General features: G+C 43.0%; 1 protein-coding gene across 4 annotated transcripts in view; it reads left to right on the plus strand.

The window, feature by feature from the left end:
* DLC1 (DLC1 Rho GTPase activating protein) overlaps positions 1-16,516 on the plus strand; it is a 576,904-nt gene extending 560,388 nt beyond the window's left edge. For all 4 annotated transcript variants that reach the window (XM_078678149.1, XM_078678150.1, XM_078678154.1 and 1 more), the window contains exons 7-14: positions 207-366; positions 494-692; positions 2,973-3,186; positions 5,154-5,268; positions 6,384-6,602; positions 7,438-7,655; positions 8,855-9,028; positions 14,673-16,516. In XM_078678149.1, coding sequence (XP_078534275.1) covers positions 207-366; positions 494-692; positions 2,973-3,186; positions 5,154-5,268; positions 6,384-6,602; positions 7,438-7,655; positions 8,855-9,028; positions 14,673-14,793 — 1,420 coding nt within the window. In that variant the 3' untranslated portion in view covers positions 14,794-16,516. The remainder of the gene's footprint in view (positions 1-206; positions 367-493; positions 693-2,972; positions 3,187-5,153; positions 5,269-6,383; positions 6,603-7,437; positions 7,656-8,854; positions 9,029-14,672) is intronic.
* The last annotated feature ends 286 nt before the right edge of the window (positions 16,517-16,802 follow it).

A 16,802-nucleotide genomic window follows, 5' to 3' on the forward strand; every position in this document is an offset into this window, starting at 1 on the left:
CGAACATTTGTGATGTTTTGCAGGGCTCTGCTGCAGGGACTTTGAGGCGTTGCTTAACTGACAAAGGGGTGTTCGTCTAGATTGGTATATTATGCATTTCTTTGAACTCGTACAACTTTAAATTATTTATGTCCGTGCTTTAGTTTGTTATTGCATTGATGGGTGTTTGAGTTTTCATGGTTTAATAATTTTTCTCCTTTTTGAAGGCCTGTACCGAAGTTTATGAAGAGAATGAAAGTCCCGGATTACAGGGACAGAAGTGTGTTTGGGGTTCCCCTCGCTGTCAATGTACGACGTACAGGGCAGCCCCTACCTCAGAGCATTCAGCAGGCCATGCGATACCTTCGAAGCCACTGCTTGGATCAGGTTTGTTTGCCTCTTTTCGTGAACTCAAACGTGTTGTATGTCTGCAGTTCAACCTTTTTCTCTGTTCGGCACTCATCTAGCTCCACGACGCCTGATGCAGTATTATTGTGTCTCTTTGCCTGGCCAGGTTGGACTGTTCAGAAAATCTGGTGTTAAGTCTCGAATCCAGGCTTTGCGACAGATGAACGAGAGCTCTGCAGACGGCGTTAGCTATGACGGGCAGTCGGCATATGATGTGGCCGATATGTTGAAGCAATACTTCAGGGACCTTCCGGAGCCCGTTATGACCAGCAAACTCTCCGAGACATTCCTGCAGATCTACCAGTGTAAGTACAGCAGACAGTGGTCTCCTTGTAGAATCATCACTAAAAAATGTAAATGTCGGAATTTGTTAAGCGCACAGCTACCTCCATCGGAGGTGTCCCGGCGCTGTCCGTATACCGCTTAGGAACCCTTCCTGGCTTTCCTGGGAAATGTCCACTCCTGGGCACCCCCCAAGTGCAGCCAGGCATCCCAGCGCTTTTGGGGCCGTTGTGGAGACTAAGCAAGCTATTGCCCAGAGTTGCAGCGTGGGACCCATGATCAGAACAGGTACTGAGGCGAGAATATCCAGTCAGGGGAATTAATGAGTCGGAGACCCGCCGAGGCGGGAATCGAACCCTGGTCCCTGGCCAGAGCTCTGCATCAAGGTCTGCCTGCTCTAACCATTGAGCCACACTTCTCCACGTTTTTATTTATTTTATCACTAGTGGTGGTCTCCATTGGTGAACTGTCACTATGACTCAATGTAACCGGGTTGCAAATAATTTACTGCGGCAAAGTCATCGCTTTGAGACTTCCTTCCAAACTAAAGGAAACCTCTGCTTCTCACTTACACAGCATTGTTTTGTACTAGCCACCCAAAGAGACAAATTCATTGGCTCGAGCAAAAGCAGTTGCTGTATTTTTTCCACCTATAACATTTTGGGCTGCACAATTGTGATAGTGCTACTGACCCTTCGCCCAAATTAAAAGCAACTTGGAGGTGTCCAAGATGGACCCAATATAGTTAAGATTTTTTTGTATTCAAGTTTACGATTGCTAGTGTCAATCGGAAGAGGTGTTGCAAAGGCGCAACCCCTACCTCTGTGCTCTGGAAGAATAACTGGCGCTGTGATGTGAGTTTTATGCTTCGTGTTCTACATTTCTGATAAATATTGTGTGCTTGATGTGTTGTTTTCAGCAATCACGCATCCTTCCCATTCTTTTTTGGCTAACACATTTCTACCATTTCTGATGTCTGTGCTCGATTGTCAAATGCTGTTTGGATTTTGCCTTTTTTTCTTATTTATTCATGCCCATTTTTTTCCCTCTGTGGCCCCGTTAAGACCACATGTGGATTTGGTATTTCTGAAAAGAAAGCAGTACCAGCCTTCGGGTTGGGGGAGGTACAGCAACATTTCCTGTTTTTTGACCCTGTTCACCCCCTTTGCCGACCTTCACATGGCTCATGGTTGGCCCTGTTCAGTTCTGTTTTTTGGCATCCTAATGTTCACACGGCTGCAGTGTTTGGAATTCCTCTGAGGCCCGAACCCACGGTGCTTGTGATGTTTTTTTCTTGGGAAGATTCGGGTGGTCGCAGAGGAAGCAGCTTATTAAGTGTGGCCTCTGGCCCTGTACCGGGGCAGACGCTGAAGGGAAGCGGCGTTTACAAGCCGAGCGCCATTTCTCCTCAGGAACGCCATATAATTCTAAATGAAAAGCAGGGCCTATGTCTGACTTTACGGTGAATACATCTTGGTCCTGCTGCTGCCGTTTTCCACACGATGAGTTTTTCTAGGGTGTTCAGTGTGACATTCTGTAAACACGTTTTTTGGACCACGCACAGCCGTATTCTTGTGGTTCGTCATTGTGTGACATTGTGTGATGCTACACAGAATTCTTTGTCGTTTTAAAAAAGTAGAAGCTATATTCTTGAGCATCTCTACCGCCTTTTAAAATGGCGAAGGGCTGGTTTATTTCACGAGCCACTCTTGTGTTTTATTTTATTTTATAAAAACATTGGTTGCTTTAACTCCAGGCCAGGCCTTTGTTGTGCTCGGTAGCCATGGAGCTGTGTAATCAGCTCGCCTTCTGGTGGTGCCTTGGAGTGACGTGCTTTTTCCATCATGTCACCCGGCTCCTCTTGCCCAGTGACTCGCTTAGATTGCGCGTTTATATATGGTAATGTGTTTTCTTGCTATGTCTTACTTAGGATAATTGGATTTTATAGTTATTTCCATTTTTTTCCCACTCTTCGTCAAGTGAGACATGCTGTTTATACTGGTGCCCCACTGTAGAATCATATTTGATGAGACATGTTCACCGTTGGCAAGACTGTGGTAGATTGCAGGCCATGCCCCATTTCACACTCGCAAGCCTAATGTTTAAAATCCCTTATGGGACTACAACATATTCATCAATTAGATTTATATGGGATGATGATATTTAACGATTCTTTTTGGAAAAATTGGGTGTGCTCAGCCATGACGTAGTGCGACCTTGAAGGTTTTCCTGGCACTGGAGGGAAATACTTCACTGTGGTTAAATGTTGGCAGCTAATAGTGGCATGGTGTGATGTTTTGCAGATGTCCCTAAAGACCAGCGACTCCAGGCCATCAAGGCTGCCATTATGCTCTTACCCGACGAAAATAGAGATGTCCTGCAGACCATCCTATATTTTCTGAGTGACGTTGCCGCGGAGGTGGATGAAAACCAGATGACGCCCACCAACCTTGCAGTGTGCTTGGCACCTTCCCTCTTTCACCTCAACACACTGAAAAGGGAAAATTCTTCTCCAAGGTAATTAGTAGAGCTGAGGAAGTAAAAAATATTTTTCAAGGACTCTTTCGTGGCCACTATCTTAATGTTGAGTGTGCTTGGACAATTGTATGCTGAAGTAGGGAGCTGCTATACATTAATCGAACAGCCTTGCATAGGGACTGTTGTATTTTTATCGTTAACTGGTTGACTAACTTCACTAATCCACTCGCATTCATTGCATGTAGCCAAAATTCAGATTATTGTTTTGTAATGTGTGTATTGCAATTTCATTTATGTAGTGCTTACTACACCTGACGTGGCACCGAAGCATTTTTTCAGCGAGTAGCACGCTATTCCGGAACCCATAAAGGATTAGTGGTTAATTAGTATGATTATCAGTGTATATGTTTTCCAGGTTCTGCTCTAGTTGGAGAGCATATATTTTAGAGGCCTTGGTGGATAGCTACTGAGTGAGGTCTAAAACAATGTATTCATTGGGCATTTTTCTATGCATAAGAATCATTTCAGTAATTAGTGGCATTATTGCTGTTTGTGACAAGCTGTGGTTTAATAGCTCAGTTGTTGAATGTGGGATGTGAGCTCAAATCAATGGCTTTGCTACTTGACCAAGCTGTTCTTTTGAGCAGATCCTGTCACCTCAATTCCCTTTCCTTCAGAAATTAGTGACACCAAGCAATGACCTTTAATAGTAATAGTTAGCCCTAAATAAAATTGTTTATTTCTGTTTCTCAATGTGCGTCTCTCCCCTTGCAAACTGTCCATCTCGTGTAAACTGAACTAAAGAGCAATCTTCATACTCCCAAGCAGACAGCCTAATAGTTCTTAGCATGAAGATTGCTTCGTAGATATGTTTACTGGGCAGTTTTAGCATAGATTAGACTGCAAGTGTCACACGTGGTGTATATGGCGACTTCCCGCAAGAAGATTCCAGGGAATTGTTCTGCCTTGCTCTGGATGGGCAAAGGCAAGAACTTTTAGAACTGATTACACAGCTGAGAAGTCAGGGAAGCCGTGTACGATTTCAATCTGGAGGCTGTGTCATTCGGAAAAGGGCACTGAGCACGTGTAAACAAAACACATTCATGCGCCCCAACAGCTTTTTATGGGAAATCTAAGCCTTTGTTCAAATGACGCACACAGCACCAAGGGAACCATTCCCGTGTCCCTGTAAATCCTGATATGTTATGAGAGTGTCGGGTTTCTGCTATCTTCTCAGTTCACTGAGCTCAGTGATTTTTCTGTCCTAGACCACACTATAAGTTCGGTTTGATGTAGTGGTGTGTTTTGTCTTTCTGAAACTTAACTGAGATAGAGCGACTCTGCCACTGATGGGGACTTGAACAGTCAGATAGCGTAGTTGTGAATTCTGATCTCTCCAAGATTCCCCATGGGCAACAATACACGCTGGGAAACAGAAAACAGAAACCAAGAAAAATAGAAACATGGGTGAACTTGGGTGCCCTTGTGGCCCTGAAACTCTTAGTCTATACTTAAAATGTTATCATAGCAACTTGAAACTACCTAACTCATCCTGCTCGTACTGTCCTGTTTATATGCCATTCCCTGATTGATTTCATGGAACATTTATTTTCAATGAAACACTTGGCTCCTGTATTAATGATGACAGTATAAAAAAAACAGATGCAATTTTTAAGGAATTCTGTGCACGTTATTTACTTCGGAACTATTTTGTGCATGCACACAAATGTTACGTTTGATATGTGAGGGTGTGCCTTCTGTTGAACATGGGTGATGATTATCGTTTTTGTGTTGCTGGTGTGCACTGAGAAAACTAGCTCCAGAAGAGGACACGGATGAGTCTGTAATGTTGAAAGAAGTGCCTCTGTTTTGCCTAATTGCCAAATCTATATGTGCAGGTAATCTGTACAACCTGGACGTTCAGCTTAATTAATGCTTGCCCTTTGTTCCACTCTGTCCCATACCACAAATCCTCATCTATTGATATTTTTAATTCTTCCTAATAGGGTGATGCAGAGAAAGCAGAGCCTAGGCAAACCGGACCAGAAGGATCTGAATGAGAACCTTGCGGCAACCCAGGGGCTGGCCCACATGATTGCAGAGTGCAAGAAGCTCTTCCAGGTCAGTCTTGGTCTGGGCAATGACTCCGGCCCAGACTTACACAATCATTTACCCATGATTTGCTATTGGTAGGCAGAGCCCTTATTCTCAAACACATTGATGTCCTGGATGCCATTTGAAACGTTATTGGCGCTGTCTCTGTGCAAGCCACAGTCCACTGCAAAGTATAGTAACTGGGTAACTGGGTACAGCGCTTGAAATATCTATAAATAAGAACTTTTTTTAACTGATATTTAGGATGTCTGCAACATTCATCTAGCCAGTTCTCTTTGAGATGCAATAATTTGTTGAAATGCTGATTTTGCTATTGGTAGAGAAAAGTATGTAAGGTTCTTGTTTCTGGAATGGAATTCCACTCTTTAACAGTACATGTAATATTTTCATTGGGGTACTGTTTCAAAGAAATTCAGCCTTCACAGAAATACTTGATCAGGTGCTTCATTAGTGCATTGTAAAACAGTGAGATGTGACCTATGTCATGTGTCCATCCTTAGTACGTTCCGGCTAAGACAACTTTGTTTTCTGGGACTTGCTGTTTTGTTTTTACCATCACAAGTATAATTTTACAAACCTAGCATGCAAAAATGCTGCTAGCCAAAATAGCCATGACTAGTTGGAGCTGCCAGTCATAGCATGGAGCACATTGGAATCTTCTCCCTGCTGTACATCACTCTTTGCCCCATTGGACAGCACATAGGCCTCTACTCACCACTTGCACTTTCAATATTTCCCACCATCATTCATTATTGCTCTTGGTGTAAATTAACCTATACCTGTCTGATGCATATCACTGCCCAATGCCTGTTGCATTACACATCACAATGTACTTCACAAATGCACATCACCCTGTCCCCCTAGTTGTGCTGGATATGTATGGCTGTTGGTCTGTGTTCTTTGATATATTTTGCGGAGTACATCTTTCATAGATTCACCATCTGTGCATTATTCTGCACATAATGTGGTCTTCAGGTTTTTGCAGTGGTTAAGTCATCTGGCACAGTACTAATTCAGGGTGGAAGGGTTTGTCTTATACCAAGCAGAAGCTAATATTTTGTAACTTTTGCATGACTAAAGGGCATCCTGCCACCAACTGTTTTTTCTGATTCTTGTTTTAGATCCCTGAAGAAATGAGCAAATGCAGGAATTCGTACATGGAACAAGACCTAAGGCCAGTGAGCTTGGAAGAGCTGGGGCGACAGAACAGTGACGAGCCGTCAGACTATCGTTCCTATCTCCAGGAATCCATTGATTGTCTATTGAGAGAGGTCAAGGAGAAATTCAAGGGCTGGGTCAGTTGTTCCACCTCAGAGCCCGCGGACCTAGCTTACAAGAAGGTAACAACAAAACTATTATTATCCATCATGGCCCGGGATTAGCCTTTACATACTAATTGAGTGTCCGGGGCACTCCATAAAAGTTGCACAACATAGTTTGAGATGGAGCAGAACACACTACCTGAAACATTTAATCATTATTTGATTTGTACTGTGATCTATAGGGAAAACCAGTGTCTCTAGCTGGCTTTCAATAAGATTCTGATAGCACTAGGAGTTGTTCCTACCTTATTGCCTTGCTTGTTTGCAGCCTTCATTCTGGATTACAGTGCATAACTGCATCATTTGGGAGTGGAAGGGATACTAAATAGTTCTCCTGTTCCTTACAAAAGACTAATATTGGGCAACATGTAAATAATCCATTTTATTACTATGGGAAGTACATGTTCCGTGCTCTTTTTATGAATGTTTGACTTGACATTGGTTCTACAATTGGAAGAGGTTCCGAGACACCAGATACCTTTTTATTTTAACTGAGATTGCTCCTTAGTCCCCCAGCAGATTATCTCCACTAATACATTCTCTATTCGAGAAACCGCACAAGCTTCTTTTGAAATTACAGTCTCTACCTGTGATGCTGCAACCGAGGGCCCCAGTATACTATATACAAGTTCCATTGTTTTGTGTGCCTTGGCACTTGGGTGAGAGTATTGTGCTAAAAAAAAATACATGTACATTCTTCCCAAATCCAGTTCGCTCTGACACGTTTCGGCATAAAAGTAAGCTTTTGTCAAGATATATAATATAATATATATATATATATATATATATATATATATATATATAATATATTTTAAGAAGAACTACTTGCACTGAACAGCAATGTTTCTCCTAGGTGTGCGAGGGCCCACCACTTCGGTTGTGGAAAGCAAGCATTGAAGTCCCAGCTGCACCCGAGGATGTCTTGAACCGCATTCTGAAAGAACAGCACCTTTGGGATGAAGATCTTTTGGATTCTAAAGTCATAGACACTTTGGACAACCAGACTGAGATCTACCAATATGTACAGAACAGCATGGCACCACACCCAGCCAGGGACTACGTAGTGTTAAGGTGAACCTTTACATCAAATATTTAACGTTTTCATTTTTGAAGTGCCCAACTGGATATATGTTTAAAAACAACATAACATGAGCGTACTTATTATCATACCATTTATTCATTTATTTATTGGTAGATGATGAAAGCTGATAAAGCTTGTTTTTTGTTTTCTTATTGAGAAGCGCCGTCACATTGCATATATATGTTTCCTTCTGTTCAGATCCACTGCTTCAGGGCTGTTGTACCCAAACGTGTGAAATCCCCCCCCCCCTTCTAATTACTGCATCATGATTTCATATGCATAATCAGTCATAGAGCACATGAATCAATAATGAATAGGACTTCTATTAATTTTTTCTAGGTATATTTCAGAATTGCTTCAGCAGTCACTGTCGAGTAAATACTTTCAGGACTCATTACACATTTTTATAACCTCATACCTGTATTTTGACAGCATTATGCTAGCCACATCATCTCCCCTACCCCTCCAAGAAAGAATATTCTTGTTACTCGGACAGTCAGCAGGTACCATAGATTTCAAACTGCTTGAACTAAGCATGTACAAATCAACCTTCAAGCATTCGGATGTGTCAGTCTCTTGTGTGCACGTTAAATGTTGTAAGAATGCCTCAAATCTCCAAACAAGAATGCACCACTTTATTTTTCAGTACTTAAATGTACTACTTGCGAAGACTTCAGTCATCCTTGGGCAGATGTCAAACTCTTTGCAACTAGTAAAAGGACATTCTCTAACCACTGTTTCTTGTGCACATCTTGGCTTTCTCGCCAATCCTGGATGAATGAAAATTGGATAACTATATTGAGGTGCCGTGCGTCTATCTCATAGCAGTTACTTTAATGTCAAAGCATTGAAAAACGGCTTTATCTACCTTTTGTGAACATTTGAAACCATTCTCCCTGCCTGTCGTCCCTGGTTAAGATTCAAAGGAGTTGATTGACAGTAAAAGCCCAGTTATTCTTCCATGTTTTGGAGAAGGTTTGTGAAAAGGGACAGTGGGCAGGAGCTGAGGAATGTCCGCTAGAAACCAGGTAATGTGATGTCCTGTAGGGTCTCTAGGCATTCTCTGATCCCCATGACGCTCCCCTTGTCTCTTTACAAGGAACATTTTGCTGGAAAACATTGGCATTTCTTTATGGACAGATCTTCTTCTGTTTATTATTAATCGAGTACCTATTTCTTTTTTTATTAGATCATGGAGAACAAATTTACCAAAAGGTGCCTGTGCACTGCTGATGACCTCCGTGGATCATGACCGTGCACCCATTGTAGGCGTCAGAGTTAATGTTCTCATGTCTCGCTATTTGATTGAGCCTTCCGGCATGGGAAAATCAAAGCTTACTTACATCTGCAGAATCGATTTAAGGTATGTCTAATTTATTTTTATAAATGTCTCCTTCATGCAAAAAAATCAATAACGTAAATGGCATGCACATCAATGTGCTGCACACATAAGGCCACTTTATTTAAGATTCTTGTGATATGTCAGATTGTTCCAATATATATTTTGCTGCACTATTCAGTTAGCAGTCTTCTAATGTAATAAGTGGCTGTGTGCCGTCAGACCCGTCTCAGAGGGCCAAATGGCAGTGCTCAGGAAGAACTAATCAGCAACCTCTTGCTAGCAACATCTTCACGGAATTTCTGAGGGTGGCCCTGTCTCCAGCCTCCTCACTTGTGTCTGGATCTACATGCCAACATCAGAAATACAGGGAAAAGACTGTCATGTGTGGGGAAGTTGCCCTCACTGTCCATCTAAAGCCATGCTGGACCAGGGGTATCCAAAATGGAACCCACTAGGTTCAATACACAGACTCACACAACACAGATTCGTACTACCATGTTCACATGCTCACTGTGCATTCATACACTCAAAATGTACACAAGATATCCACACCAGGGTCTGTCTGTATGTCACATAACCGAAACCGTACATTTAAGGGGTTAATAGACAGTGTGTTCTCTGATACAGCTCTCTGAAAAAGGTCTGATTGTTACAATCGATTAAAAAACACAAAAGATTGCCACCTTTATATAATGCGCCCATGGCAGGGACAGTAGTCCACTGTCTTCTATGAGGGAACTCTTGGTGATCCCCCTCCATGTCACAGTGCAGGTCCTACACACAAAAGGTCTAGGCCTCTACACTCCACAATAGATTAGTATAATGTCTGGGCCAAAATAAAATGTAGAATACCAGTTTCACATGCAGTATTTATTTATTTATTTATTTATTTATTTAGAAAGTTTTATATAGCGCGGACAAGATCCTTGCAGATATCAGAGCGCTTTACAAAGAGGAGTACATGGGGGAGCATGGTTAACAGATAAATCAATAGGTCAATTAATACAAATAGGTGGCAACTAAGCCCAACATGACATGAGTACAAAATGGTACAAATAGGTGGCTACAAAGCCAAACATGTGAGTAATAAGACAGTTCATACAAATAATCAAAAGGGTCACACATGTAGTATAGATCGGTGCAGAGTACTAACCGTGGTCAGGATAATAGTTCAGGTGTATTTAGCCATGAGGATAGCTTTTACTTCATTTTTAAAGAGTGTGGTGGAGGAGATAAGCCTGGTTTCGGGCGGGAGAGAGTTCCAGATCCTAGGCGCCATTCCCGAGAAGGAGCGCTTATATGTTTTTTCCTTCCGGAATCTTCGAGGTTTCAACAGAAGATTGTTTGTGCCTCTGGTGTTTCTAGCTCCTCCAGAGATAGTCAGTTTCTGAGCGAGGTATCCGGGTGATTTTAGATGTACCGCCTTGTGTGTCATGCAGGCGATTTTCAGATGTATTCTGGCTTCAAATGGCAGCCAGTTCAGGGATTTCAAGTCAGGGGTAATATGGGAGTGTTTTTTTGAACCAGTGATGAGTCTCGCTGCAGCGTTTAGAGAAGCTCTTAGGGGTGCGGTTGTAGTTAGGGGGAGTCCACAGCGGGCGATGCCGCCGTATTCAATTCGAGGGATGACTAGTGCTTGTACTGCCGTTTGGAAGTCTTTGGCTGGGAGGTAGGGTTTAAGTTTCCTCAGAGTGCTGATCTGGAAGTTTGCTCCCTTTGTTGCCTTGCTGATATGTTGCTGCATGTTCAAATTGGTGTCGAGTGTTATGCCTAGGGATTTTGCTGAGTCCACGATGGTGGGTTGGACATTGAGTGCGGTTAGGTCTTTAAGCCAAATTTGAGTGGTGGAGACCTTCGCTGGAGGTGCGATCAGAAGGAACTCTGTTTTCAGGGCATTGAGTTTGAGATGATTATCTGCCAGCCAGGATTGGGTGCATCTAATCGTTGAGTTCAGGAGCAAGATGTCCTTGGGGGACTGTAATTTGAGATAAAGTTGGGTATCATCTGCGTACATGTGAAAGTGTACATTGGATGCTTGTAGCAAGGTGGTGAGCGGTTCCATGACTAGGTTGAACAGAGTTGGGGATAGAGAGGATCCTTGGGGGACACCTAGCGTTACGGGTATTGGCGAAGACATCAGGTTGTTGCTCTTGAATTTCTGCGACCTGTTGTGAAGAAAGGAGGTGAACCACTTGAGAACAGTTCCAGATGAGCCCATTCTTGTGTTTAGGAGCTCAAGTAGATTCTCATGTTTAACGGTATCAAATGCTGAGGAGAGATCAAGAAGGATGAGGAGGCAGGTGTCGTTTTGGTCCAGCATTTGAAGTGCGTCGTCAATTATGTGAGTCATAGCCGTTTCTGTACTGTGCCCTGCTCGGAAGCCTGACTGGTGCGGGTTGAGGAGATCAAATTGTTCAATGTGTTTAGACAATTGTAGTTGTGCGCATTTTTCCAGCAGTTTGGCGAGAGTGGGAATATTGGTAATGGGACGGTAATTGTTGAGATCAGAGGGGTCGGCTGTAGGTTTCTTTAGGAGGGGTGTGACCTGACCAACTTTTAGGGAGTCAGGTATGCTTCCTTGTTGGAGATAGCTGTTGATAATTTTAGTCCAGAGAGGGATAAGAAAGGGGGTAAAGTCTTTTACTGCTGCAGCAGGAAGGGGGTCCGTGAGGTGATTGGATGGTTTCAGGGTGCTGAGCAGTTTGCCAATTTCTTCTTCTGAGTATGTGCCAAAGGTTGACCATGTGGCATTGTTTTTTGGTTCAGTGGCTGCTAGGCACTGGGGTTTGGAGTAGAGGCTTGCGTCAATGAGGAGATCGCTCTTTATGTTGTCAGTTTTTTGGGTAAAGAAAGCAGCGAAGTCTTCACAGGATGGTGCCTCACGCGCAGTGATGAGTGGTTGGGGTTGATCCTTGGATTGTGATCTGATTAGCTCAGTTTTCTCGGACGGTTTTCTGCTTGGTCGAGCTGGAGGCTGAAGAAGTCTGATTTTGAGCGTTTTATTTTCCTGAAGTAGGCGTTTCTCTTTTTCTTCAGATTTTTTAGGTGCATTGCCGAGGGAGCTGATCTCCAGGTACGCTCTGCCATTCGCATGTCTCGTCTATCTTCATTGAGTCTCCCGTCGTACCATGGATTAGAGATTTTAGTAGAGGCTCTTTTTAGCTGCATAGGAGCAGCCTCATTAATTATAGAGGTCATAGCGTTGAGATAGTGGTCAGTCAGTGTTTGAACTTCCGTATCGCCTGTCGGTGGCAGTAAGAGATTGCACCCGTTAGGGGGTAGAGAGCCTGGGTTGAGTTTTTTCATGTCTCTTTTCCAGACTTTGGGTTTGGATACTTGAGCCGGGTTAACTTTAACTTTTTCATTGATAAAGAATGTGACAGTATGATGATCTGACCAGTCACAGGGTTGGATAGAGTCGAGTTGGATAGATTCCTCTTTGGAGATGATCAGGTCGAGGATAGAACCTTTCTCGTGGGTCGGGCTGTTGCATATTTGGGTTAGGTTGAGGGCATCGAGGAAGTTTTTAAGACTATTTACCACCGAGTCACCAAGGTATATTTGGGTGAGCTGCCGTCCGGAAATGGTTGTGATCATATCCATGATTTGTTGGGAGAAGGTGAAGTTGTCCCTGGGTGGGTTGTAGATGCTGTGAAGAGAGCATATCGGTTTGCCCTCACTGATAATGTCAAGGCAGATGTATTCCCAGGTTGTTGGGGATGGTAGGGAGGTAGAATTGACTTTCTGCACAGAGAGATTATTCCTGTAGATGCATGCGATTCCACCACCTAATTTGCCTACTCTGTCTAGCCTGATAATGTGGTAGTTGGGAGGAACCAGAATGTCCATTATAGGTGTCGAAGATTCAGTTAGCCAGGTTTCGGTCAAGATGAGTATGTCAAGGTCCGTTGATAAGATGAGATCAGCAATAGCGGCAGAGTGTTTCGAGGCCGATCTACAGTTGAGGAGAGTGCATTTGAGACGAGGTGTGTTGAGAGTGGTGGACGGTTCTAGAGAGAGAGGGACTTTTCTAAGGTTATTGGGGATGGAGAATCTGCTGTTTAGTGTGGGGGGTCTAAGGGGATTTGAGTGTATCGTGGGAATGTTGAGGTGTGGGGTCATTGTGTTATTTTGGGGGGCTGGGTCATAGGAGCGGAGAAGGGTGAGTGTGTCGCGGTCAGAAGTAGAGTTGAGGGTGCGACGAGGGCGGTTGTTGCGATTGCTAGCTGGGAGTGAGGTCAGGTTGGGGGAGAGTTGAGTGAGAGAGTTAGTCGGAAGGGTGGGGGACCTGTTGGGCGAGGAGGTGTAGTTGTGTGAGGGGTTGTAGTTGTGTGAGGGGTTGTAGGGACGACAAGGGGGACGAGGGGACCCGTTGGGCGGGGAGGTGTAGTTGTGTGAGGGGTTGTAGGGACGACGAGGGCAATTGCTGCGCCTATGGACAGCAATTGACGCCCTGTTTGGGGCGTGTTGAGTGAGGGAGTCAGCTGGAGGGGTAGGGGACAAGTTGAGAGGGGAGGTGGGTGCAGGGTGTATGAGGTGGGTGGCGAGTAGTTCCTTGATGTTGTGTATGTCTTCTTTGATCTGAGTAAGGGTGGTCATGATGATGTCCATCGTGGGGTAGGTGGTGGAGGTGGGGGCGGCAGTCAGAGGTGAATGGCTGACTAGGGAATTCGTGTGCAGGTGGGTGCGTGGGCTGGTGTTCGAGGAGGTATGCGTTGTGTTGGTGTACGGGGAGGTGCTAGGGGGGAGAGATGTTTTGGGCGGGAGGGGTGTGGATGAGGTAGGGAGGAGGTTGGTGGTATGAGTGAGGGCATTGGTGGTAGGCGGGGGGGTCAGGGTGTAGGCTGGGAGACTGGTAGTCGTGGTGGGGGAGCAGGAAGGGTAATGGGGGCTGAGAGTAGGAGGGGAAATGGGATAGGGGATGGTCCTGTTGTGGGGAGGGGGAGTTGAATTAAGAGAGGAGGTGTGTTCTGCGTGGCTAGTTAGTGGGTAATGGGGGCTGAGAATGGGGGGGATGAAGGGGGGGGATTTGTCGCAGTGCGTGTTGTTCTGGTGCTGGACTATGTTAGGTGTGTTGTGTGTGAGAGCTGTGCTGTTAGGGGTGAGCGGAGTGATGATGCCCGCTGTAGGTGTGAGGAGTGTTGATGGTGTGTGTGGAGGTCTGGGTGTTGTTAAAAGGGGTGGGGGTGGGGGCATGGGCACACGTCTGTTTATCATGCAGGGGACATACCCATCCAAGCAGTAACTGTCCCCAACTCACTCAGTCGTAATATTCACCTTCTAACAGAATCTTCTGATTTGAAAAAAGATATTTTCTCTCTGATATTTGGAATCCCATAGCCACATCAGACTTTTTTTTTTTGATGAAATGTTTTCAATCTAAATGCTTTTTGAAATTAAAGTATTCAAGCTAAATATTTAGAAAAATGTGTCTATGTAAGCATCAGCATTATGCCACTTATTTGGCTAATGGCACGCTGCAGGAAATGGTGCTAAGCTTTGTAACTGTAAAAAAGAAAGATCAAATGATAGCTGGTGTCTCTTTCATTTAACTTGTGTTTTACAGCATCTCAAAATTCAAGTGTTGCCATTTTGTGTGCAGGTATCCGTTCTTTCTTCTTGACTTTATCACAGCACTAACTCGCAGTTTGCTTTCTGGTTTTAGGGGGCACATGCCTGAATGGTACCATAAGACCTTTGGCCATTTCTGCGCAGCTGAAGTGGTGAAGATTCGGGATTCATTCAACAATCAGAACATTGAAAGAAAAGATTCAAAATCTAGGTGACCACTGCTGACTCTGTCCAAAGATATATGCTCTGTTCCTGGAAACTGTTGCTTATTCACACGTGGTCATAATGACCTCTTCTCAAGACACCTCTCTAAACCAAAATGCTAGAAATTGGACTCAATTTGCAAATTATTTAAGGACTTTTAGCAATGTTTAACGTTTAATGCTGCTTTGCATCTGCATGAGGCCTGTGGACTAGGCCTTAATTGCAAAACAAAGAACTGTAGCTCTCTTCATGCAAGACAATTTATTTTTTGTTGTTGGACATTATGGATTGCTTCTGAGAAGCAAAACTATAGTAAGTGTATTGAGGAACATTATGGATACAAAAACTGCATTCCTGTGTGTGATATTATCCTTGCCTTTGGTTGTCATTGTGTTTTCAAGTGCTATAAGGGACTGGTGTGTCCACTGAATAAGTTGGTACTTTACAATGTGGTCTTGTGCAGACTGGAGACTAGCTCTGGTGAAAATGTGTTTAGTAAAGTGGTAAAGCAAGTTAAAAGCATGGTGGTTGACAGTGGTGGGCAGACAGCCAGATTTAAATGGATCTTATACCGTTTAGACTGGATCGTTTTTATCTGCTCCTTTAGTACATGCATAACTAGCTGTTGCGAGGTGTACCTTATGGTCCCTCACTCCACTATTATCTGGAATGATCCCTGTTGTGAGCAATAAAACGTGGTCGCCGACTCACCTATAATTCTCTTTAGAGCCATTAGTTAAAATGCAACTATATAGAAGCTGTGTCAATATATTGTAAATTAATGTATATCACCATCCTCGCCATGAAGGTTATAATCTATATTGATTTACAGGAACCTTGCAAAGTTTGCTCTGCATCTTTTAAAATCGGATGTTGGAGCATATGGTCCAAACACTAGTAAGGTAATGGGGAATTGTCTCAACAGTTTCCCCCTGGATTTTTGACCCTGTCCTGATCTTTTATAGGACTGTGTTAGACAGAGAAGGCCTAAGGTCTTCTGTGATGGAGACCAATCAAAAATAGTTTTACGTTTATAGAATCATTCCTGGGTTCTTTTTATATACCCTGATGTACACTTTTGTTAGTTGTATACCATGGCTTCTTAAGCACAAGTCATTTTTGGCAGCTTTTAAAAACCCAGAGAATACACCTTAGTTGACAATCAGGAAGTAGCAGCGACAGAAAGATCCTTTTTGAAATGTCGGTTTCTGCAAGTTTTAGTGTAAAGTGAGGTATTGCTTGGAAGATGAAGTTGTTCGTGATAAATTAATTTTATACTGATCCCTAGTGGATGACGTATGAGTGGGAGGTGAAAGAAGGATTTTTTTTATTTACCATTGTCAGTATTATGTCAAAGGCTTTCTGATGAAGAATATTTGTTTTGTTGCAGGCAAGCTTGTTTGAGTGTTTCAAATGTCAGTGTTTGTCTTGATTATGTAAACGCTGTATTTGTAATTTTCAAAATTATTATTTTTAAATTGTAAGATTTTATTTTGTACATACCATTGAACTGTAAACTTGTATACTTGGTCAGTGTACTATTATAGGATAGCATGTTAAAGCTTAATTATTTAAAATATACGTGTATTTATACCTCAGATATTATTCTTTTTTGTACTTTTGACTTTTTATCGAGCGATAAAAGTCTAAAGTGAATACAATAAAGGAAAAGGTTTCTAACTTGCAATGTACAGAATATATCAATAAGTGCACTATTAAATGTTTAAAAGTGAACTGTTGCATATTTTCATTGCTTAATTTATGGTTGTTTCTTTTTAGTTTCTTCCATGGAAAGGACACTGCCAGTCTGCATAGTTAATTTGTAGAATGTGTGGCAACATGTGATCATAGTGTTATGATGTCCTTAGCACCCAGCTGTTAATGATACAATGATGTGGTATTTTACTGTTCAAACCTTTTAATAGACCATGAGTAAGATATATGTTGATATATGTTGATCATAGTAAACAGAATCGCACACAAGAAGGTTTTGACTATAGGAAGGATTTCGCGATTGGTG

This window comes from Lissotriton helveticus, chromosome 2_2, assembly GCF_964261635.1.
Source record: "Lissotriton helveticus chromosome 2_2, aLisHel1.1, whole genome shotgun sequence".
In the NCBI taxonomy this organism is placed as follows: Eukaryota; Metazoa; Chordata; class Amphibia; order Caudata; family Salamandridae; genus Lissotriton; species Lissotriton helveticus.